This window comes from Zootermopsis nevadensis, unplaced genomic scaffold (genome assembly GCF_977971745.1).
Source record: "Zootermopsis nevadensis isolate Lab colony 2312 unplaced genomic scaffold, Znev_1.0 Znev_ptg000001l, whole genome shotgun sequence".
In the NCBI taxonomy this organism is placed as follows: Eukaryota; Metazoa; Arthropoda; class Insecta; order Blattodea; family Termopsidae; genus Zootermopsis; species Zootermopsis nevadensis.
Genome location: NW_028259133.1, coordinates 17,513,085 through 17,538,056, shown reverse-complemented (window position 1 = coordinate 17,538,056; position 24,972 = coordinate 17,513,085). Strand labels below are relative to the sequence as shown.

The 24,972-nt window shown below is 38.7% G+C and overlaps 1 protein-coding gene and 1 long non-coding RNA gene across 8 annotated transcripts in view; one reads left to right on the top strand and one right to left on the bottom strand.

Moving 5' to 3' along the window:
- The window catches only part of IP3K2 (Inositol 1,4,5-triphosphate kinase 2), a 176,410-nt gene that overhangs the window by 111,277 nt on the left and 40,161 nt on the right, over positions 1-24,972 (top strand). Inside the window, exon 1 of one of the 5 annotated variants that reach the window (XM_087344920.1) lies at positions 5,346-7,227. The exons of the other annotated variants lie outside the window; for them this stretch is intronic. Within the exon in view, the coding sequence (XP_087201046.1) occupies positions 6,907-7,227 (321 nt within the window). The 5' untranslated portion in view covers positions 5,346-6,906. Of the gene's footprint in view, positions 1-5,345; positions 7,228-24,972 lie in introns of those variants that run through there. 5 annotated transcript variants of the gene reach the window in all.
- On the bottom strand, positions 5,074-24,964 carry LOC110830568 (uncharacterized). Of its 3 annotated transcripts, none has more exons than XR_015534134.1 (3): positions 24,646-24,964; positions 12,227-12,477; positions 5,074-5,350 (listed from the first exon to the last, which is right to left on the bottom strand). It is a non-coding gene; the product is annotated as an uncharacterized LOC110830568 (long non-coding RNA). The 3 variants fall into 3 exon arrangements; XR_015534135.1 differs by lacking the exon at positions 5,074-5,350 and adding an exon at positions 8,476-8,735; XR_002543278.2 differs by lacking the exon at positions 5,074-5,350 and adding an exon at positions 10,603-11,456.

The following is a 24,972-nucleotide window of genomic DNA, read 5'->3' as shown; positions in this document are numbered from 1 at the left end:
AATGACTACCTTTGCATTTGTGTTCTGGTAAGACAAATTGTTTACCGACTTTCAGGATTCTCTGAGACACTTGTTGCGTTGGGAGCTGTACACGTGATCTCATGACGGCTGTTTTAATTGAATTGGCTCGATATTAATTTAACTCTCTCAATGATGAGATGATAATGTTGCGTCATATTGTGATGATTATAACTGTTTAATTTTAACCGTCTAATCACAATAAAATATTTTATTAAATATTAAAATATTATTACTACAATTAACATTTAATATTTAAAATATTTAAAATATATTAAAATATTAAAATGATGCTCTTTCTATCGAAATGTTCGATTTACAATGATTGCAATATTAATTGATTTAAAAACAAATAAATGGCTCAGTATTGATTAGATTGGTTCGATATTCATGTTGCGACTGTAATCTTGTCTGATGTTTTTGCCCTAATGATGGACGTAGCAAGAATCTCTGAAACGTCGGGAAATGTCTACTAGACTACACGGTGTAACAACCCAGAAGACAGCCATTTTCAAACTCGGCTTGAGGGAGAACCTGACATCTCACTGAGTTTGTAATGTTTCTAAAAAAGATTCATCTTATAAATAATTGCTGCAGTGAGGATATTTGGTGGCTGTGCTGCCGAAACGGCCTTTCCGATATGCGCGATCACTGCTTTGGTTGCCGCGTTTTCTAATCCTAGCGGCACAGCCGCTAAACATACTCACTGTATAAGACATAAAATGAAGATCTCATTAAGTTTTGAAACTTTTATTTGAAACTTTCCCCGGCATGGCGAAGCTTAAAATATTTTCGAACTTTATACAATGTGATAGGTTCAGTGCGATTCGGAACAATATATTAGTGTTTTTAGTAAGTGAGCACAAAAGTCAATGTGTTACTTAAAATTAAAATAATAATAATAATAACACGTTTTGAAATGTTTAACGGACTACAATATTATGTTTTTAACGACAGTTTGCTTACGTTTGTAATACGTAAAAGAGCGAAGAGGTATCCGTATGGTTTTACCAGATCTACTTCAAAGTAACGTGATAATATTTTTGTGTGATGCTTCTGTCAAGATACTGCCGATAGATGTCACTAGCTTGTAACAACTGAACAAGTTTCCGCATTGGTCAGTGACATCATAAAAGACTTTCTCTGTTTTTGCTATTGAGTTTTCTTCATCTTTTCCACATGTGTTCCCTCTTACACTTGCTATTAATGTTATCAGTTCTATATTCCTCCCCCTCTTTTCGTTTTCCTTTCCAATGTCTGCATTTATCTTATTCATCTTTCTACGTCGTTTTCTTAGTTTTTTCTCTCATCTTCTCGTACGTTCAGTGGCACCATTTAAAAAGTAAAAGAATCTTCTCTATATTGATGGCTTCATCATCCGCCCTTACGAAGAGGCGATAGGTGACATTCTTAGAATACATCGGAAGCATAATTCCCTTTGAGCGAATTTCGAAGATGTCGATGTTCTCATGGTTTATGACGCCGTGTGGACTTGTAGGCAGATACCAGCGTTTCGGATCTTCAGCGCTGGTCAGAGTTTCGACGCCCGAAATAAGCACACCGACTTCATGGCCGTGATCTCACAACATCGGAAGAGTTAATTACGAAGTGTATGCTTGTATTGTGTGAAAGCCATTTTGAATTTAAGCGTGATCTGTGAAAAGATATGTTTGAGTCATGTTCGACTAATTTCTCTCTTATCTAGTTTTTACTTACGATTTTCTGGGAGTTAACTTGTTCGCTATAGTTCTACAGCTCCGACGGTCTGTTGTTATGTCGGTCGCCTTGCCAATGCGGTGTACGTGAAGGAATGCAGTAAAACTGAAATCTGCCAGACAGTTCCCCTACCCAGTCGTGTGCCGTCTGGGTGAAAAGTCGACCAAATTATAGCGGCAGCTTTCAGCGTGTCTAATGTAACGTCACAGCTCTTGTACATGCCAAGGATTACATTACGGACGCAGTGAAAGGGAAGGAGTAGCGTTGGTGGTATTATTATTGATAATTCAATTCAATTAATTGTAATAATAATACATGTGACACATATTAAAATCAAAATGTATTTCGGAAATAGCTGCAGGGGAAAAGTTTGTCTCGGGTTTTATGTATTTAGTGTTCTGTCTGACGACAGGTCCATATGAACAGGATCCTTCCATCCTTTTCTCGGACTGGGACCTGTTCATATACGTTCTTGGCAGATGATCCAGAAGTGGTTTGCCATTGCCTTCTTCTGTGTGTGAATGGAGTAATTGTTGGGATGCCACTTAGAAACCGTGGAAGCCCCCGGAGGAAAACTCCGTGTTGCCTAGACCACGGCCTTGCCCAACACAAGTTATAAATTCGGGCTCGGGTACATAGAAGTAAATACCCTATAAAACGGTGAATAGATGGAATAATAATTATATAATCTTGACGCTGTGTAGTGGAACGCGGGAGGAAACTGTGATGATCTGTGTTTGGTAATGGTGGTCTGAGTTTTGGAGCCATATAGACTCGTCGGTAGTTGCTTAAATTTCGGAGAAACATATTGTCTCCATCTTCAGGGTTGAAGTCTGACGACCAGTCTACACGGCACCAGACCCCAGAATATCACTATCCTCATCTCGTGAAATGCACAGATGTCTCACGTGTTACGCCATTGTCTGGTCATTTGCTTGAAGGAACTGAGGACAATTACAAAATAGTTAAGCCGGTTCTCAGCTGAGGTTTGAACCAGTGTCTCTTGAATAGCACAAGGTGATACTGATGTATAGAGGCACAGGGGCCTCGTAAAATAGTAAAATGAGAACATTCACGGCTGATGTTGGTATTAAACGTTTTATTGATTTATATTAAAACTGACGCTGGTTTGAAATTTCTTCTGAATCCTGTAGAAACTGAATTCCGTTTTTCTTAATTTCAGTGCAGGAATTCCTGCAATGTGACGTAGTTTACTTTCGGTTTCTCCTTCCGGCTTGTTATGGATGCTATTCACTCACGTCATATAATAGTTTATACCGCCGAAAGCTTATGTATATACTTTATTCTGTTTATTGATGTCACTACATATTTCTTGCGGTAGTTTATGACGTCTTAGAATATGCTTAACCAGCGATTACGTAATGTATTTTAACATGTTCAAGAGATCTGAAATTTTAAACCACGACACATTGTACATTGCTGGCTTCTGGGTTGTTGCGTCGTGCAGTCTGGTAGAAGTTCACCGACGTTTCAAATGACTTCGCTGCCTCCATCATCAGGGCGATGAATAATCTCTTATCATGACTAATAGTTTAGTAGGTTTTCTCACCCCCTCTAGGCAAATATTGTGATAATAGGCGAATATTTAAACAAACACCAACCCATTTCATTTCACAGCATTTGGAATTAAGCATCCATTCATACAGTGCGTTGCTAAATAAACAGACAATACACCATATTGATCTATGAATACTGAAATACTATCGACGCGGCTTGTAGCACGCATGGTTGACGTGAGAAATGCGTATAAATGTTTGGTTGGGAAGCCTGGCGGGAAGGTTGGGGTGTGAATTGTAACACTTGTCCTGTGTCAAAATATCTGACACATTTTGTAGATTTATACACGCTGGTACAGGACATGCGCTACGTTTTTGTAAGAGTTAAGGTTGACTTCTGTTTTCGTGCATATGTTTCGATACGGTGGTAGCAAAACGCATTGCTTCAACGCCAATAACGTCATAAGATACCCCCGCACTCGAACTGGAGCCAGTTCTATCCAATGTTTATCCTCAAGACCTGTTTTCCTGAGATCCGTCTGAATGTTACACTCTCATCTGCGCGAAAACTTTTTTTCTTCCAAAATCGTAAGTGAAACTGTAATTGCTTGGACTAGAACGAAATCATTTTTATAGCTAATTTAAGTGAATTGGAGTATGAAGGCAATAAACGGTCAGGGGAATTATGAACTTCACAACTGTGCAGTATGTTTTGTTACGTGGATATCTTAAAATTGATTAACGCAAATAGTGACTTTTTTTTATCACGCAAGGTATCTTATCTTTGTATCTTGTCTTTTCCCAGAAGATTATTTGGACTTCTTGGTCGAGTACGTGGTATCTTAGCTTACTCATACAATTCCACGTGTGTGGAGTTAGTAACATATTACGACGTTCTTTGTTTTCAACTCTTATCTATCTACTGTCTTTTAAGTATTAAAAAAATCTTTAAAATTTACTACGTTTATATTGTTTAAATCTTGTCCGTCTAATCACAATAAATTCTTATTAAATATTAAAATATTACAATAATTAACATTTAAAATATTTAAAATATTAAATGATGTTCTTTATCGAAATATTCGATTTACATTGGACCATCATTTTTCACGACATGTTTCAGTTCCTAAAAGAACTATCTTTAGGTGTATATAATTATATAAAAATTCAAATCTATAATAATTTAAATACAATTTCTTAAATACAATTTCTATATATTATTTTAGCGTACATTTTTATCAGATGTTTATCAGATATTAAACGATGTTCTTTTCCAGATTTTATTCCATTTTAATAACATATTCGATGTTGTTCTGTATATCTGATAAACATCTGATAAAAATGTACGCTAAAATAATATATAGAAATTGTATTTAAGAAATTGTATTTAAATTATTATAGATTTGAATTTTTATATAATTATATACACCTGAAGATAGTTCTTTTAGGAACTGAAACATGTCGTGAAAAATGATGGTCTAATGTAAATCGAATATTTCGATAAAGAACATCATTTAATATTTTAAATATTTTAAATGTTAATTATTGTAATATTTTAATATTTAATAAGAATTTATTGTGATTAGACGGACAAGATTTAAACAATATATATTTATTATATTTACTACGTTTCAAAAGATGGATCTTCCTACGTCTTCAACTCGAAAGGTGGAGACAAATTTTGGATCTGGTATGCCCACCTGTTTTCGATCTGTGGTCCAGATGTCTCCATCCATTTTCTACCTCAAGACGAGGGAAGATTCATCCTTCGAAACTTAGAAATGTTTTAATTATTTTTAAAGAGTACTTAAAAACGACAACAGATAAATTAAATATTTATTTAATTATAAAGAAAGTTTTAATATAACATCACCAGACATTGGGATATAAAGTTATATTGTTTAATTATAAACTTTTTTGTTATGCTTGAATTTTTCTTTTAATTTAATATGAAACTTACATTGTTTTCTACTTGTAACAATTGAAACAATACTTTTTGGTCATGTACTTAGCGTATGGAATCTCGTTGTGGAATAAGATGCCCCATTGATATACTTGCTGTCCTCTGCACGTTGTGGACTGTCAGTGAATGTGTAGACCTACATAATGAAGAAGGAAAAGTTACGGTGACGTAACATTTACTTATCTGCCAAGTGACTCTTCTGGAATTGTGCTTTTAATCCTTACTGAGATGTGGCAACAAAGTGTGTTAATTAGTGTCGTCGCCTCGATCCCGGATTGACCAGAGAAAGGATCTCTAAGATCTAAATGTTGTGGTGTGAACAGAACCTAGTTGTACAAACTCATCATGGATCTGTGTTAATTTACTTTGCAGCATTTGTGACAAAAGTTATTTCAGCATTAGTGGACATGGACTAAAGAATTAAAAGCTGTAATGAAACCTACAGAACACCAAGGAACGTTCTTTTACAGTTTCAACGCTTTACTGTGGCTTTTGTGAAAAAGGGAAAATAATGACGTCATTCTTTACAGAAACGCCTCGTAGGCTAGAGTTTACAAAAGAGTGTAGGTTGAGTGTTTAATGTCTGTATGCAACAAGAAAGGCACAAGTAACACACACCATTACGTCATTTCATCCAAGTATATTTTCCTTCCTTTCTTACCTCGTACGGACAATGCAAAGGACGTTTGAATTGGGAATGATTTCATATGCATACATTTACGCAGTACGTGAATACTTCTGGTGTAATCCCAGCTTATTGCAGTAGTGTGATCTGTTACAAGTTTAATGAACACGATTCGAAATGTTAAAGATTTCTATCAGTGGCAGATGATGAAAATGTTTCTGTAAGTTAATATTCTAATTATTCTTTATCGCAAGAAAGTTTGCAGAGCTATAAGCATGTGTCAGTCCTCACTAATTTGTTCGTGTATCCGGAATTTCGGAATTTCGCACGTCACAGCAGACGAGACTTACACGCACAATTTGGCATAAAAAGACTTGACGATTTTACGCATGGTTGGTGGGTAAACAGATGACAAATTATCTTCGTACTTAAGACGATAGTTTTACGCGAAGCCTTAAATTAAATTTTAATTACTTGGGAACTGTGAAATTTGTGCCAGAATTTAGAAAAATTGTTTTGTAAGTTATTTGCTATTCTAAACACAGAATTGTCCATCGCTTCTTTATAATTGTTTTAGGTTTTTATAAGGACTGTTATATTTTTATTCAAACACAAGCGTAACGTTTGCAAGAAAGAGGGACACAAGTTTAGTACACATCAAAGTCGTCATGAAACGCATCAGAGGAACATACATCACTGTGCAATGAATTAATTTTTGGTATCAAAGAAACATCTGAAATAAAAACATTCATCAAACCGCATTTGGTTATCGTCTTTCCCGTTTAAAGGAATTGCGTCAAAATTTGATATTAAAATATTTGGTGTTGTTTTATTAAATTGTGACATCTTTGTGATGAACGTCTTAAGATTCTGTGTGATCTGGCTGCATGTTTTGGGTCAATATCACTTTTGCCTGATCGAACAGACACCTTACATTAACACTATTATCTAATCTCTCAAAATAGTAAACATATATTTGTGTTGTAGTCACTAAAAATATAGATAATCGCGTGTGAGTTCAAGAGTGCGCGGAGGATTGTAAAGTTTCGTTCACTGAATCTCCCAACATGACTTCTGACGTAAGAAGTCCGACACCACCGCCTCCACCGACGTCTTCTGGCAGCGTGCAAAGCCAGACGCCCGTAAGGCCTCGGACGCTTATGGAGACGCTTCTGGTGGCGAAGATGGAAAAGGCCGGAGCGTGCCTGACGTCGACTTCGCCGCCGTCGACTCTGCCACCGGCCCTGTTGCTCCGGACGGACTCCACAGACTCGGCTAGCTCTCTGTCGTCTACATCCAGTGACGTGTGTCGATGTGACGACTGTCTCTTGGGGATAGCGGACCTCTACGTCACCAGTCCCGAGGAGGAGGCGCGCGGCAGGAAAAAGGTAGGACGACTCTCAGTATTAACCTTCAGTGCAGCTGTCTTTGGTTTGGACACAGAACCGCAGGTCTGTCGGTTCTGACAAAATCGACGTTTCCTCCTTTTTTTAACGGAAGACGAAGGAAGATGTATCCTTCGCAACGCGGTAATTATTATGGGTTTAAGATATTGAGTAACAGGCGATGGATAAAGTCCAAAACAAAGAAATAAGTAACAGAATACCATCGCCGAAGACATTCAGAGAAGGCCTACATTTAAAATACATAAAAGCTCCCTCTCATTTTTATAAGCTTGAAACTTGGGCGGTACGCTCATGGCCATGTACTGCCGGAGTTAAGAATGTGTGGAGCTTTACCTCCATTTCTACATGCGTATTCACTTAATAATTTAGATTTGAAGAATTTGAATTTAAATTTTGTTACGGGTCTTCCGCTAGGTTTAAATAATAGTGACATATTTAAAGTCACATAGAAATATATACATTTTTGTAAGACTTGAGGTTCTCACAGCGGTGATTATGAAGATTTCTGTCTTCTGGGTTATTGCGCTGTGTAGTCTGGTCGATGTTAACCAACGTTTCAGAGGTCATACTGCCTCCGTCATCAGGGCGATAAGTATGAAGATTTCCGTCTTCTGGGTTGTTGCGCTGTGTAGTCTGGTCGACGTTAACCAACGTTTCAGAGGTCATACTGCCTCCGTCATCAGGGCGATGAAGATTTCTGTCGTCTGGGTTGTTGCGCCGTGTAGTCTGGTCGATGTTTACCAACGTTTCAGAGGTCATACTGCCTCCGTCATCAGGGCGATGAGTATGAAGATTTCTGTCTTCTGGGTTGTTGCGCTGTGTAGTCTGGTCGATGAATCGCCCTGATGACGGAGGCAGTATGACCTCTGAAACGTTGGTTAACATCGACCAGACTACACAGCGCAATAACCCAGAAGACAGAAATCTTCATATACATTTTTCTTTCACTAAACAATCTTGCTTATTATCAGAAATTAATTTGTACAAGTTTTAAAACAGACTTTGTCACAGAACACTTAGAATTAACTTTTCAGTTTTTAACTGACTGTTCTTTCAGATTGAAATGACTGAGAGTAGAAGAATTAAAAATTCGTGTGTGTATTGACCAGAGGAAAATCATTTCAGGGAGTACAATAAACTACAATTCTGCGTATATTTTTATTGCCTGTCATTGCGTGTGGCCTACGCCCAATTGTCCTTCTCTTGGTAAAATTAACAAATTATGAAGTTTCTCATGTGTCATTTTCTGCATTTTACTGGTTCTCTGTTTCTGTCTTAGATTTAAGTACTCTTATCAGAGTCCGTCCTGAAACAATCGCAGTGCGTGTTCTTGTGTTATGTTGAGAGAGCAAGTTGATATGAAGATGATGTTCTTCTGGGTTTTGGCGCCATACAGACTCGGTGGTGGACGCCACCATTTCTGAGAGAGCATGTCTACGCGGCGCCTAAACCCAGAGTGTTATCCTCAACGCCGCGAAAACCGCAGATATCTGAAATAAATGCGCTTTTAAAATTTTATTGGAATGCTGGATGTCAGTTACAAAAGTACGAACGCATATAGCAAAGATTCTGGATACATAAGTCATGCTGATGCTAACGGAGAGATGCCCTTCCGCGACTTGAACATGGGTTTATTGTCTTCCTGACACTCCTTCTTAAACTGGCATCTCACGAATTGGGAAAACCGAACGTATTTTTGAATGGCATTCTCTAAGGTGTCTATTGAGTGTAAATTACAGATTGCACGTTTGATTCTTCTGGTATAATTTTCGTGAGGTATCACGTTCTTTCCCATAGATGGCGGGCATGTTGAGATTAAGTATTGCCGACTATTACACCACCATCTATCGGAAGAAACAATAACTATTTCTGTACTGCTTGTCATACAAGTGAGCGGTATCTGGTGGATGGTTGAAAATTTAATTCCAGCTCAACACAGTGCATGAAGCGGTGCTTTTGATTGTCGAAAGCTGAAGGTCAGTTGTATTATTATTATTATTGTTGTTGTTTATGATGCCGTTTCATTAATGCATTTGGCATCGTTAAAAGACAAGCCATAAGAAATTAAAAAGAACGAAACCTCTAACCTATCAGCTCACTACTTATTAAGAATCTTCCTTTCATATTACTATAATTCCATGACATTTACAAGTTCTTCAGAATCACTCGAATAATTAAGATGTTAACGAATTTTGGCAAATTTCGTCTGAATCTCTGTATAGTCGTTCTGCCGCGGAGTTTGAGGTTATGTGCGCCATTTAACGAGTTTAATCTAACAGCTATGGAAGTTTCGGTCAACAGGTGTGTGAAGGGTGCTTGAAGTCACGTGACTAGAGAGGGTCTGTTCATACGCGACTAGCACGCGCAAGGAACAGAGCTGATACGTAGATTCCGAAACACGTGAACAGACGTGCCCGGGACTTTATTTCTGAGCCAGTTTTGTACTGTTACATCATCGTCAGCTGGAATCAAGGTAAATAACGCAATGTGTGCTCTAGATAGCAGACTTGGCCATTCTTGTCAGACGGTGACGAGACGTGGTTTCCCCCGGTTGCGTGGTTTATTGAAATATGTAAGGATTTAGCTGCTGAATTGGTATTGTTTGCACTTATAAACTGATTAGGTTGTATACTTACACCTGATGACGGAAGAAGAATTAGCTTCCGAAACGCTGTGTATTTTTAAACTAATAGACGAAGGTAAATGTACGAGAATATGGGAACGAGAATTTATATGACACTTTTTTTATTAAAAGCCATTAGACAGAAATAATTTTTGAGGGCTGTGGTTGAGCTTCAATGCGACGAACAAATGATAGGATTTTTACTGTGGACTTCTCATTCAGTCGTTGCCTTAAATGGTTGCATTCTGCTGTGTATGTGATGAACAGCAAAGTAGTTTAAAGCATCGTCAACACGGGTAGGTATTACATTTTTGTATATTGTAATTGATTATTACATAATATAATGTAATAACTCAAATCAATATGTAAAATACAATACACAGCTGTGTTTACGGAACTTAAAACAACTTTGTTGTTGGTGGATGTCAAATTCTTGTAGGTGATTTCCAAAGTTCCGGAGGAATGTATCTTCTGCAGTTTCAGGGTAGATGGTCTTCACCGCCGTGAGAAACTCAAATCTCAGATTTATGTACGTTTTATTATCTGAGTTAAACGAACGTACAGAAGTGAACTGGAATTTCAGTACGTCCTGTGGTGGTACTTAATTTTTCGGACGGATCTTTGTGAAAACGCTTTGCCGAACTGTTGCAGTAGGGAGTGAATGAAAATAATCCGTATTACTGAAATTAACTGTTAGAATGACGAATGACGAATGACGAACAATGAAGGAAGGCAATAAACTTGTATTTCATTGCATTTAGTCTCCACGAGAGCTTTAAATCTTGTATAATGAAGGAAGGGTTTGATTTCACTGAACAGGACAAGAACTTGACGAAAATTGTTCTTAAAGGAAATGTATTTTTATTTTTTTTTGTATTTTAAAGAACAAAGTATTTTTACGTCAACATGAGTATATCTGATCTATATAGTATTGCAGTTTAGTTGAAAATTGCTGTTTTCATGCCCAGCACTACACAAAATTACATCAGATATTTATGACGACTGAAATCTATATGTTAACACGTCATATGTCGGATATTATTATTCTTTTGCGGGGAAAGTTGACAAGAATACCTAAGATATTGTAGGTGCGTCATATTGTGATTTTATTTAAATAGTATTAAAATATATTAAAATTGTCCGTCAATCACAATAAAGTAATATAAGATAAGTAGATGGTTAAAATATTATCCTTGTTCCGTATCGAGTACTCGATGTCGAGAATGTTCCATATGTAAATCGAGTACTCGATACGGAACAAAGGATAATATTTTAACCATCTAATTATCTTATATTACTTTATTGTGATTGACGGACAATTTTAATATATTTTAATAAGAATACCTAGTTTTAACACAGTTAAATGCAGATACAGAATATAGTCTACATACGTGAAATACGCATAATTTATATCAAACGCCTTCTTACAATTTTCTTCCAATTAAACGCCGAAAGACGAATTTTTTTCCTTCCGAAACGTTGGTATGCAGTCAGAAGATTACGTCTCGAAACAACTCAAAAGACCACACTGCAGTCATTTACAACATGTTTCATACGCCACATATTTGGCACGTGTTAATGGCAGCATCTGTAGAATTGAGACAGTGAATAATGACAAGTGTTGTGTATGAATGAATGCTACTCAGTCCAAGTGCGTGTATCATTAGTATTAAAATGTTAATTACTGTTGCGTATTTAAATTGACACTTTTTGCTGTTGGGCTGATACGTTCTTGTGTAACCAGTGGTAGTAATTCATCGAATATTATTACGGTGACCAAATCAACAGATATTAAATGGGTGATGGGTGGGATAGATAATTGCACATAAAATTTTAGTCGAAAAACCTGAAAGGATTAGATCATTTGGTACAACTATACGTAGAAGGAGAAAATGTCATAAAAACAGACTTTATGAGGGTGTGGAATAGGATCCAGTGGCTGGCTGTTGTGAAGACGACAATGAAATTCTGGGTTCCACAAAAGACAAAAAATTTATTGGACCAACTGAGCCACTATCATTTCGAGGACTCTTGAACGAATGGTCATCGTCAATGGATGTTAGCAGCGTGACAGAGTTGACCTGTTCGCATCCTTGCTGGCAAGGGTGGAACAAACTGGCTGCACCTTACTTCTGCTCTGATCACCAATATGCATTCTCTTATCCGGCTTGGAGACCGCTATCCTGACAGAGGGTTTCGTGATTTTCCTCAGTCACACGCAGGAATAGTACTTAAAAGAAGGCCACTTTCGTTTCCGTCCTTATCCCTTTCCGAATTCATTCGTTAATTGAGTTGTCATTAAAAGCTGACCTGACTCCCCCGACAGCGTCGTTAAAATGGCGCTGTCCTGTTACTCACCTGCAATTGCTTATTAAAATGATGACAGGGGCCCGAATCCTGCCGGTGCCATCACATCCAAAAAGACGTTGGTGCCCACTACAACGCCCTGTCCAAATGCCATCTGTGGTGTCTTCCTCCGGAAAGATACGGCCACTCACATCCAACCAGTGCCCAGGTCAAGAATGCGTTCAGCGTGACCTCCACGTCGCTTTGACTTCAGGGCGAGGCGCTTATGAACACCAACACCTGTTCTTTGAGCTGATCTTGTCCTGAGGAGATATTATATAATCAAACACCGAGTTTCCAAAAATCACGCCCCTTAGTTCCTTCATTCACGGACGTGGCGGATCACTATCTGTGAATAAAAAAAAGTACTCCTATAAAGCAGTCATTCTTGTTTTTGTCCCCCCACCACCGTCAACCGCCCCCCCCCCCACTTCTCCACCTATTATCGCGTCACAGGAAACCTCGCATTTTCTTACACTGACTAATCTCATAACATTTACCATGCGAGTCTACAGTGTTGCTATTTTATGGAGACCACTGGCATTTAGATGCGCAGAGTCTACGCTCACCAACTCGTCACTCAGCGAGTGTTGCGCGGATCAGCTGTGTGTAGAAGTGTGGGGTGGAGGAGAATCAGGTGGACGGACGGTGCATGTAGCATGCGTGAATACATTTTAGTCAAACTTGATACAAAGAGATCACATGAATGACTTGGGTTCAGGGACAGCGCGAGGATGTTTTGCGTCTTATACGCATTAGTATGAAGAACCTCTAGAGGAAACGAGAATGAATAAGACGAATTGAAGGAGAAACAGAACCAGATCTGCCTTGCATCTGTCGATGTGGTCCGGTCTGTCAGGAATTAACACACTTTCGACTCGACGACACACATCAACCATTTGTGTACGATAGCGGTTAGAACGCTGGCCTTGTAATCCTGGGGTCTCGGGTTCGATTCCCGGCGGTGCCCGAATTTATAACTTGTGTTGGGCAAGGCCGTGGTCTAGGCAACACGGAGTTTTCCTCCGGGGGCTTCCCCGGTTTCTCCGTGGCATCCCAACAATTACTCCATTCACACACAGAAGAAGGCAATGGCAAACCACTTCTGGATCATCTGCCAAGAACGTATATGAACAGGTCCCAGTCCGAGAAAAGGATGGAAGGATCCTGTTCATATGGACCTGTCCTCAGACAGAACACTACAAATAAAACCAAGTATTATTATTATAGAACATTAGCTGTACTGTATTCTTGACAGATTTACCAATGTGTATATGAAGGCATGGAAAACTCAGGCAACGACGTTGATAATGATGATGATAATGTCTATTGACAGTGTACGTGCACCTAAGCGACACATGGAGAGGTTTGTTTTGGTAATGATATTGATGGTGCCTCCTTCACATTAAAATAAATATTTGATTAGGCAGTATGATAAGGACAATTCCGCCTGATGGGACGCAACCCACTAATCAGTTGTGCCGGTTTGACCGGGCAGATGTGCGTCGACACAGCACGTGTTGGTTGTGAGCCCCTTCTCGGGGGAGGGTCTGCGAACACCGCAACACTGATGTGTAGTTCAGTGGTGATGTGAGTCTTCAGTGCACGAAGTGTCTGGCGTTCAAGTCGACAGTGATTCGGTACGAAGTAGACGCCGTGTTCTAAGTTTTCAGAGTAGCAGTTCGTTTAGTCAAGCTAATTGCTTCGCTGTATCTCAGTATTTTTGAATAACTCTGTTGTTCGTGAGTGCATGAAAATTACCAGAGCAGAGTCAGTTTAAAACGACTTTACAGTCCGGTGACCATGTTTTTGCTGTCTTGAGATTCGGACTTCTGTTTTATACGAGGTGCGATCGGAAAGTTTACAGACTGCGCGTATAAAAACCCGTACACTTACGTTGATTCAGTTGCTCAGGTTATGAGGTGTTGAATGATAAGATGGTTATGAAAAATGCTGAAATAAGCTGCAGTTTTCTGTTCTCGAGGTAGGTCTTCGTCCAAAGATAACAAGACCTGTCATGACTACTGGTGTATAGGTCGAGATTAGAAAATTAACTTCTCTAATGTGAAACAGGGTTCTGTATTGATATATTTCCTGCGTGATATATAAAATTATTTTATGAGAATGTTTGCCAATGTTAAAACGTGTTATAGGCTACACATATAAATTGATTTTGAGTTCCGTTTCTACCGCTGTTATAAAAATCCTCTGTAGAGAAGTTTAATTCATGAAGAAAGCGTTTTCAGAAGTCAATGAAGGCGAAATTGAATGTAATTATCCTAGATTAGCACACTCTAGTGTGATTGGTTTTTGCGTAGTTACCTAATTCTTGATCTGTGACATTTTTAAGGTGTTGAGAAATATGCAAAGTCCCAAGATACGGAACCAGAAGTGACGTGTGACTTATCTTGCGAAGATAAGGGAACGTTACCAGTTACACAGGCAGTGTTTGGAGTGCGATGTAAATATTACGGGTTTCTTAGACATATTTTAAAAGAATGGCCATTTGCATCGCTACACATTATTAGATTCTGCCCCAAATTAACTTTTCAAGCTTATTTGTCGGGCTGAGTCAGACAAACCTGAAGTTATATGATGTGAAGCTTTCACGGTGGCTTTCATTAATAAAGACTTTATTAAACCTGATGTTGTCAGAGAGAAGTAAAAAATTGAACAAATAAACGAACAAGTGAACTTTTCCTTGGTGACGTGTTTTATATTTAGGAAAGTTTCCAAAGTGGGGAGCTATCCAAAATTACCTGTGCACTCACATGTCGTCTGTGGCTGATATGGCTTGTGTCACAGAGACTTTTGAACCACCCTGTAGAAAGAACTAGCTTCTGTCCTCTTTGTGACATTGTTTATGTTAAGTTAGGTGCGGGGCAGAAACCTTTTAGCAATAAATGTAACGTTTTTAAGTATAAAAGCGAACAAAGGAAAATTATCGAAACATCGCATTAAGCATTAAGGCCTTAAGACTCCTTACTTAACTATGGATTTATTGTGTCGGTGTACCCAGTTTGGGAGTCAGTTTCTTCGTTTTCTTGTGTCGTGCTTAAGTTTAGAAAACATCTGGTAACGAACACGCGCGCTCCCAAATAAGGAAACCGTGGAAACGTCAAGTCCTGCATATTGTGGAAAGTTAGTGCCCTGTAATTGCGGCGCGTTCAGGTATTTCGCTTGATCTCCATATTGAGGCTGGCAGTCAGACAGCGCTTGTTCCTTTAAATACGCTTCCAAGAAATGTTAAAAGTGGTATGATCTAGTTCAGGGTGGTCCAAATTTTTTTCCTCGCTCGAGCCGGAATAGTTTTCCTGTTGGACTCAAGGGCCAAGAAACCCTTGCATTTTCGTTGTCTTTAATAATATTTATTCACAAATGACAAATTACCATTGCATATGCCGAAATATAAATTTTATTTAAATGTGCACAAACTACTATAGAGTTAAATATATATTTATTATCGCAGTCAATACACAAACGTATTTAAAATGTTGTTGTTAAAATTTATATAACACTATAACATCTGTAGTATAAAATATTACAATAAGTTATATTATGTTATATTATGGCGCTTTTATCGTAGTATGATGTTACATTTATAATAATAATAAGCGCCATAATAAATGTAACATCATACTACGATAAAAGCGCCATAATATAACATAATATAACTTATTGTAATATTTTATACTACAGATGTTATAGTGTTATATAAATTTTAACAACAACATTTTAAATACGTTTGTGTATAGACTGCGATAATACATATATATTTGATTTCAACACAAACATGACGCACTTAAGCTACAAATACTATAGAGTTGTATATTATTTTAAACTTGTATCGCTTACAATTCTTACCTGGAAAACATACACAAATTATTTGAAGTCCGCTACTGTAACAGCTTGTATCTGATGTAATAACGATTTGTACCAGTAGAACGTACATCTTACGCGTTTAAAGTCAATGGCTTTAGTGAGAGCACTGAACAGAATGTTCGTTTGTCAGTGACGGAATATCAACTTCGAAAAAATGGGTTTATACTAACTTGTAATAAATTAACCAATACTTTCGCGGGCCGCCAGTTAGACCACGCTGATCTAGTTTATATGGTTCTGTAACGTAAGTCACTGTTAATGAAACCGCAAGGTTCAACAGCGCCAATATGCTGGAAATTTGGACTTTTCACAGTTACCAATTACAGGATGAAGAACACTTTCTTATGGGATGTTGCGCCCCCATCTCTGGTTTATATTAACCGACGTTTCATAGGTTCTTACTATCTATTATCAGGGCGATGAGTCCTATTTATCTTGTTCATAAAGGCACCCGATCGACCTCTACACTTAGCAACTTTTACGCATTTACCAGTGTGTGGACTAGTCGAGGGTTCCTTGAACAGCTTCGCAAGAAAGACTTTTTTCTCTGTGCAGTTGGTCAGCGTACATTTGGAAGCATTTATTTCTGAAGAATGCAGTATCATTTATCTGTAACATCACGAGAAATTCTCGTCTCATGTACTTGATCTTGTATGCTTCAAATTTCTAGGAAGGATGTTACGATTCACAACGAAGTTATGAACTTAAAGAAGCCTTAATGAAAGTGACCGACACTAACTATGGCGGCTGTGCCCTCGTGAGCCAATCAGTTTAAGAGAATTGGTGCATAAAGTTATCAAGTTACTTCGTAAGTCAGGCAGACGCCATCTGCGCAATCCGTCTTCTTGTGTATCAATTACTTTAACCAATTAACCCTTTGAAGTCGAAGCTCGTTTAAGTAATATGTAAAAGTTGAGTCTGTATCTTAAAGAGAACGAAACGTTTCTGAAGTACAAGTCATCCTGATAATTATGTTTAAGGAAATAATCGCTACATTGAAAATTACTCGAAACCCATAAATACAAAACGCAGAGTTACTGATTTTAAAGCATCTGGTACATATAGTTACCACTCTGTTTTAAAGGGTTGAATTGGGGTACTCAGCCTACGTTGAAGTAGTATAAATTGGTTTAAAGACGCGTCAGCTTGCGATGAAATCGAACCTCTGTAGCTTGAATGCAAATTGATCTTACATTGGAGTGAATCATGAAACTAAGATTTCGTCAGTTCCATTAAGGAGCATAAATATGTACTTTTGTTTTAACATATTTATTTCGAAAGCTTTTAGGAAAGTACTGGAGATAAATTTGGAATGGGGGTTTGTGTAATCGAAGTGGTCTTAAGTGTTTATACAGGTCAAGGATCAAAGTCTTGCCACTTGATGGTCTACATGGAAAGTTGTAGCTTTGGATCTGAATCTTGTAAAAATGATGTTTATAAATTCAGATCTCACCTCAAAGAAAATACATTAAAACAATCAATTAGCTAATTCTGTTAGGGAAATAGTCGCTGTTTATTCTGAGAATCACAAAAAAAACCCATGAACACACTGTGTATACAGAATGCAGACTTATTGTATGTTAGAGTAGTTGGTACATATAGTTACCAGATTGCTTTAAGGGATTAATAACGTAGTCCTGTCCTTCCGCCTCATTCTGTGTCCTCAATGTTATAGTAAAAAATCCACAAAGCCTGCAGGCCTGGAAATCCTGTTTAACTTGTCCTGTTGCATATCAGAACATAATTTTTGCACACGATCCAAAGTAGATAGTTTATAGATGAGGCAGGGTTTTGGGCGTTTTCTTTGGCGTGTCACGGACCAACTTCAAGACGAATTATGAAGCAAGTAACATTATATTCGGTCTTTACCGCAGAAACACCATATCATATTATCTACTTCGTAAAAAACACAGTGTTCCAGTTATTCTTTTATCTCGCGGCTTTGTCACGTCAATGATGTTTTTTTAAAGAGAAGCTCATTTGTTTTTATCCCTTACTTTGTCCAAGAAGCAACCCTACACGTCAAACATTACTGACTGTTTATGGGGTATGAATGTTGTTAATGCGTCGTCATATTTCCTTACAGCTGAGATGTCGCTGTCCGCGGGTTTATTTCATTATAATGAGGAGCGTCAGAATCGTATCCGCGGTCCATTCTTCTTCTTCAAGCTTAACAGGGAATGTGATGTAGAACATAATCTTAGCATCAAAGAATTCTAGCAACCAGTTTAACTTTTAAATGGTTATTAGTATATGTTTCTCGTTTTCCGCGTTTTTAATATACGCGGCGTTTCGTAGGAATGCAGTCTCTGTGTTTAACGAGAGTCGTCTGTACGTGCGTTGTGGTGGAGCGGCGAGTCAAGCAAAGCGGCCAATGTAAACCGTGCACACACGTTGGAACGCAGGATACATGGAGATACTTATTCACTTGAAACGAAAGTGTTAAGTCCTTCTGTGAACGCGCTTATTTCCTTGATTCGCCACTTGAAATTTGACTCGCTACTACTTTTTGTACACGTGCCCTAGTTCTTGTCTCTGCGAAACGAAGTCCTTCCTTGAGAAACTAATAATCAGCTCAGGTAATCTAGAAATTTTCTGTCTTTATGATTACTCTATACACAAGAGCCCGCCACTGGTCACTGTTCTTAACTAAATTAATCCAGCCCACATCCTTACATAATGATTAAGATACGTTTTAATAGTATTAATACCTTCCCATTTATCCTGGGTCGAAGTAATTCATTCCTTTACGTTTTCCGACCAACGCTTTGTCCGCCTTTGTCATATTTATCATAAATAAAGACATCCCGTTACACCGATGTAGGCGCTTGGGGGAGAGTGGTATAACTCCTACTTATTATTGACCTCGGCAGTAGATGGAGGGTGTGTGGTTAGCGTCACTCCCCGGCCGCGTTTTACCCCTTGGAAAGGACCCCGGTACCCATTGGATAGGAGGATGAGTGGGCCCCAGAGTCGGTCTGGAAGCAGAGACTAGAGGAAAAATCCTCTGCCCCGTCGGGGATCGAACCCCAGTCGTGCAACCCGTAGCTAGTCACTCCACAGACTAAGCTGTCATAATTATCATTCGTTCAACATTTCCCGCTCATATCATCCTTGATCTGATCACTATAATATCTGGAGAATATTATGAATTATAATTCTCCTCGCTGTGGAATTCTACTGGTCTCGTAGATTCAAATATTCATCTCGACACTCCTATGTGCAGGCACGTTAAAGTCTTATGGTAGAACCGCGAGAAAGTATAAATGTAGATTGAGGATGCTTCCAGTCGAGTCGACAGGTGAACTGGGTAAACTACGACCGGGGGTACCCACTTTGCATTCCTGTCGAGTCTCTTTCGAGAGACCTAGTCATTTGTGTAGCGAATTTCTGGCGTTTCACAAGATTCGACCGGATGTCCATCTCATAAACTCGTGCGTTTTACAACGCGTAAGGAAGATGGTTTCGATCGTGTTTTAGACCTCATACGCAGAATGTCGGGGTCACGGACGAGTGTAGCTGGCGGCTGACCGGTCCGCCTTTCCTTATGTAATGAGCCCTTATGACGTCTTTATGCCACCCACTACTTAATTAATTCAGCTTATTGTTAGAACAAATTAAATGACTACAGCTGTGTGAGAATAATACTTTGAAATTTACCGTGCACCAGCGTGCTTTCAGAAAGCGATGGAGTGTGAATTGAAAACTGATTTGTGTTTCTATTTCTTTCAATTCCTCCTTACTTTTATTTATTTTATTTATTAATTTCGTGTCGTTTCTGTGTGCGTCATTTCCTTGTTTTTATCTCTTCTCTCTTAAGTTTTATTTTCGTAGTTTTTTTTGGATTTATTACGTTCTTATCTTTGTTTTTTCTTATAATTTTATCGCTTTATGTATATTCTCCTTTGTACCATGATTCTTGACCTATTTCGTCATTCTATTTCGATGTTTCTTTGTTTCGTTCTTCCCTTTTTCAGTTTTCCTTTCATTTTGTTCGTTGGTAACAGGTCCCGGAACCGGAAACCCGGGGTACAAATTCGCCCACCTTAGCCCCAGATAGCGATCTAGAGGGACTAGTCACAGAGTCCAAAGTATCTTTTCTTCCTAAGTTCGGATTGTTACTGAATGTTTCCAGTTGGTAGGATTGTCGTTAAAGAACTTGTGGACATTGATTTATATCAGTGCAGATAACAACAGTCAGCTGTTGGGTGACTCTGCAGATCAGGAGGCGCCTGTTACATCAGACGGGTGGCGTGTTCTCGTGGTCTTCCCCGAGGCAACTATTACCCCGTGACGCATTCCATACGTAATGGTACTGATGGGTTCATTAATTATCTAGTCAAAAGCCCGTCCACACTGATAGCACAGATAAGTAACGGACATATTTTGTACGTCCTTGCGACTTTCATTTCAACTTTCACAGTCCAACATATTTTCATTTGTTAAAACTGATGTAAACAAATCTTAAGCAGTTTGGTCACACGAAGAAAGGTACTTGTTTCGTATTTTAGAGGTTCATTCACAATTCATCCACCTGACGTGGCTTGTACCCCAAGAGGGTTTCAACAACTTTAGTCGCCGCGAAACTTCGCTTTATACATTAATTATAATTTACTTGATCCGGGTCAGTGTAGTGACTGACTACGGGCTGGACGATCGGGGTTCGTTCCCCTACAGGGACAGGGCATATTCTTCTAGCCTCTGCGTCGAGACCGACTTCGGGACCCACCCAGCCTTCCGTCCAATCTATTGAGAAAAAATATGTCGATGCGGTCTTCTGGGTTGTGACGCCGTTTGGACTTGTAGGTGGGTACCATCGCTTCGACCCTGAAAATGGATGTTTCATGTCCCTCCGAAAGGTTGGAACCCCTGTAGAAGTCAACACGACGCCACAGCCTAGAGGACCATCGTCATATTCGCCGGCCTGAGAATCATCACTCTTCTCTTCTAAACACTTTTCTGTTTGTTTCAGTTTTTCCTAGAATTTCGGATGTTCCATTCCGTAGTTGAAAATCAGACTGCTTATATTTCCTAAGAGTTTAACACAAATAAAAGCTGTATAAACGAGGGGCTAAATATTCAGCACAAGACCGTCTGCTGAAGAGTTTCTGCAGACAGCCTTGTATTCTAATCGTTCTGTTAACGTCATTGATTACGTAGTGTGTGTTGATGACGTCAGGACTAGTTACGCCCATCGCACATAGCATAGTACGACGGAAATGTGAAGTCTTCAGAGCCTTCAGTTGTGTGACTGTTGGACACTGAGTAGGATGTTGCTAGGATACGTTGCCATAGAAACTGTTGCTTGTGTCGCTGTCAAGACTTGGTGCGGGAAAATGTGTTATTTAAAATAAATATATTTGTAGTGCACGTGTGTTCAAATTTTGCAGGAAGTGCGTTGCATTATAGCGGTAGATTACGTAAATGTTTAAAATGAAAGTGTTGATAACACGCGCTGTATTCAAATGTTGGGCAGTAATACGCTTTGTTGTATACATTCGTACGGAAAATTTTTCAAATCGCTGAAATTGAAAAAATCGTGCTTTTTGTAAATTGTTTAAAATGTAAATATTACCTATTTATATACGGAAATGCTGAAATAATAATAAAAATAGGAAATGTCGGTAAAACGTACGCAGAAACAAATATACGATATGTAATGTGAAGGAATTTGCACGTATGGGAGAAATAAGAAATGAATACAAAAATTTCATAGGAAGACATGAAGGGAAGAGGCCATTTGAAAGATATAAGTGTAAATGAGAGGATACTGGTAATAATCGACATTTTTTTTTAAAAAAAAAAGGGTTTGTAAAAGTTTGGGCGGAAGGTGTGGACTGAATTCGTCTGGATAAGAGGATAGGGCCCGGTGGCTGAGTAACGGATGTTCCGGAGAGGAATTTCTTCAGTAGCCGAGCGTCTGTTATCTTCTTAAGAAAGAATTCAGTATGCAGTGTAAATACATTCCATCTGTTTGCTGATATGTGATGTTTGCTCTATCTTCCCGTATAAGCATTTCGTAAATTCTGACTATTTAATGTTATGACAAGAAGTTAATAGTTGAGTGATAACCTTAATAACTTTCTGTGGAAAATTTAATTAGTTATAATAACATTTACATTTGTGAGAAATGCGAGCAGTAAAAGAGATTCCTTTTTCTTGTCTTTATAATTTCTAAGAGTAGACGTTTTCGGTTGAAATTCTTTCAAGTGCGAAAGGAAAATAAAGAAATTGGCCTCTAAAAGTAAATGTGGTTCTAGTACACGTCATCACGGTTCGCTGAATTCTTTTCTATAGCAGACACACAGTTATACTGTCTAAAATTCACAGAGTTTAACTCGACATTTAAGCGTTACTATTTCAGGAAATTATATCTAGTTCTTGCAGTTTGTGCCGAGTGGGTATATCATTGACATCTGGTGCGTGTCTGTATCTTAATCTCGCTATTGCACTGTCGCAAGACGAGACAGAATGTAAATTTTCTCCGTATTAATTAAAGAAAATTGTGGAAGATTTGTACATTGATACCTATTCAGTGCCAGTTTTAGGAATTTAGTGTACACGTAATTATTGTAGAGCGGTAATAGTGTGTACCAAGATTAAAAATATGCTTTGATAAACATGTAGAATAAAAATTGTAATAATTAAGATGTCTTAAACATGCAGTCTTTTCTGTACTTTCTCAGTTTCTCAACGGTTTTTACTGTAGACCCCTCAATACACAAAATGTTATCAGAATCTGACAATTCCTTTCGGAGACGACGTTTCGGAATAGACGGCCCTCTTCCCATCATGCTTTAATGTTGACGGACATTCTGCAAAGAACGCGTTGAAACAGTGCCTTTGTTCCTTGGAACTACGGAGGACATTTGTTAACTTTGAACTTCTTGGCATCTGGAAAACTCTCTGAAGAAAGACACGAGAAATGTTGTACATAATTTTTTAATAATTCTTAAGTCAGAGCAGTGTTGTGTACTAATCAGCAGAGCGGGTGGCATTTAGCATAGACCTCCTGTAAAATCGAGAGATCCTTTGCACATTGTAATTTCTGTAATTGTTCGTGCTTTCGAAACGTCAAAGAAAATCCTCGCAGTAGCAAGAACAACAGAAGCGGAAGGAGACATGGAAATATTCCTTCTTTGTAGCCGACTGCAGAATCAGTAGTCATCCTGATAGGCACGAACATTATACTAATTACCGCTCTTAAGACGTGTCCATTTTTACAAGTAGCTAACATTTCTTTGTCGGCGTATTTCTTGCCATTCATTACTTCCTTTGCAATGTGTTATCTTGAGACGCGTAAAATCTGTGGTTATTTATCTTAACATTGTAATTGAATTACTGAGGTCTTCGAATCTCAAATAAAACACATTCTTGTGTTGTAGATTCTGTTCTTCTGGGTTTTGGCGCCGTTGGCAGATATCAGCGTTTCGGAGAAATAGACTGTCTTCATCTTCAGGGCTGAAATTAAGCAGCAACGCCATGGGAACTTGAAACATGCTATTTCTTTCTTGGGGTTGGTGTCACTATCCAGAGAACGAGCAGACCTACTTTTCCTTGACAGAGAACATTCAAACATTAAGGATACCCTAAAATGGTAGTATGAAACTTCAGCATACCCCTCATATTTAAGTAGAAGATTCATCGAAATGTCGACAACTGCTTGTGAGTATACACGGTGTCATAAAGCATGAGCCGATAATCGTGAAAATCTAATCTCGTTTTTAATGTCATCTTTTAATTTCCTTCGAGCTTGTCCGTACCACAGATCCATTGCCCATGCAGAGCTACATCTGGCCTCTCGTTCCAATGCACACGTATTTGCTGTTATGCAGCGACGCGCTGGAGTCGAGCGATGTCTAGAATCCTTTCTCTCATGAAACAAGAGGATTTGTGACCTTCTGTTTGAGAGCAAAACTTTACCGCTCAAGAAGTGCTTTGTTGCTGTGGTCGTTTGTCATTCAGTTCGAGACCAAAGGTGCGCCATATTTGTCGGAAATTCATTCTTGGATTCTCCGTGTGGTCTGACTGTTGAAGTTGCGCCGTCTCGTTATGCCTCTGTGATTTCAGAAACTGCTGTCGATAGAAGTGAGTATTGTCGGCAGCGGTGGCGCGGGGGGGGGGATTTCTTGGACATGTCGACTGTTCGCTTTGAATGCCTCTGTGCAGGTTTTCTTTTTTAACTATACCAGTCTCCCTCGATCGTGACAGTATCTTTTGTTCTTGTAAGAGAAAAGCTTACAGGTCATTCTGACGATCAGCAAACACCCCCCCCCCGGTAGCGAGCTGAGATTTTTACAATTTGACACTGTCACCTTGATGCTTCTATTATATCTTTGGTTTCTTCGTAGTGTTTCTATGTGTTTTTGTAACAATTCTAGAAAGGTTGAAAGGGGTTTTATGATATTTTTGATTTGATATTTCGAAAATGTGTCTAATCATTCAAATTTTGGTTAAAATCTAACAACATTAACGGGTATTGTACATGAAGAATTAAATACGTCAAGAGAATTCTCGTGTTTTATGAAACCAATCTTTCACTACGGTACCGTGTTCAGAAGAGGTCGCCTGAGCCAGATCAGTCCAGTTCATTTCTTCATTCCCTCTTTCTTTAGGAACCGAGGTGTTGGCTGATGCGATGTGGGACCTAGAAGCCTTCTTGTATCTGGGTGTATTTATTGTAACAGCTTTCCAGTCACATTCTAAGAACTGCTGTAGTCTCTGCTGAGTCGATAATCTGAATGGGATCTTCTGTGGACGCAGACTTATTCTTTCAGTTGTAACAGACTACTTATATATAACCAGATCGAGGGACTGTGTAGGACGTAGTCTGAAGGACAGGGACGTTAAATGCGTCATTCTGCACTACGAGCTGT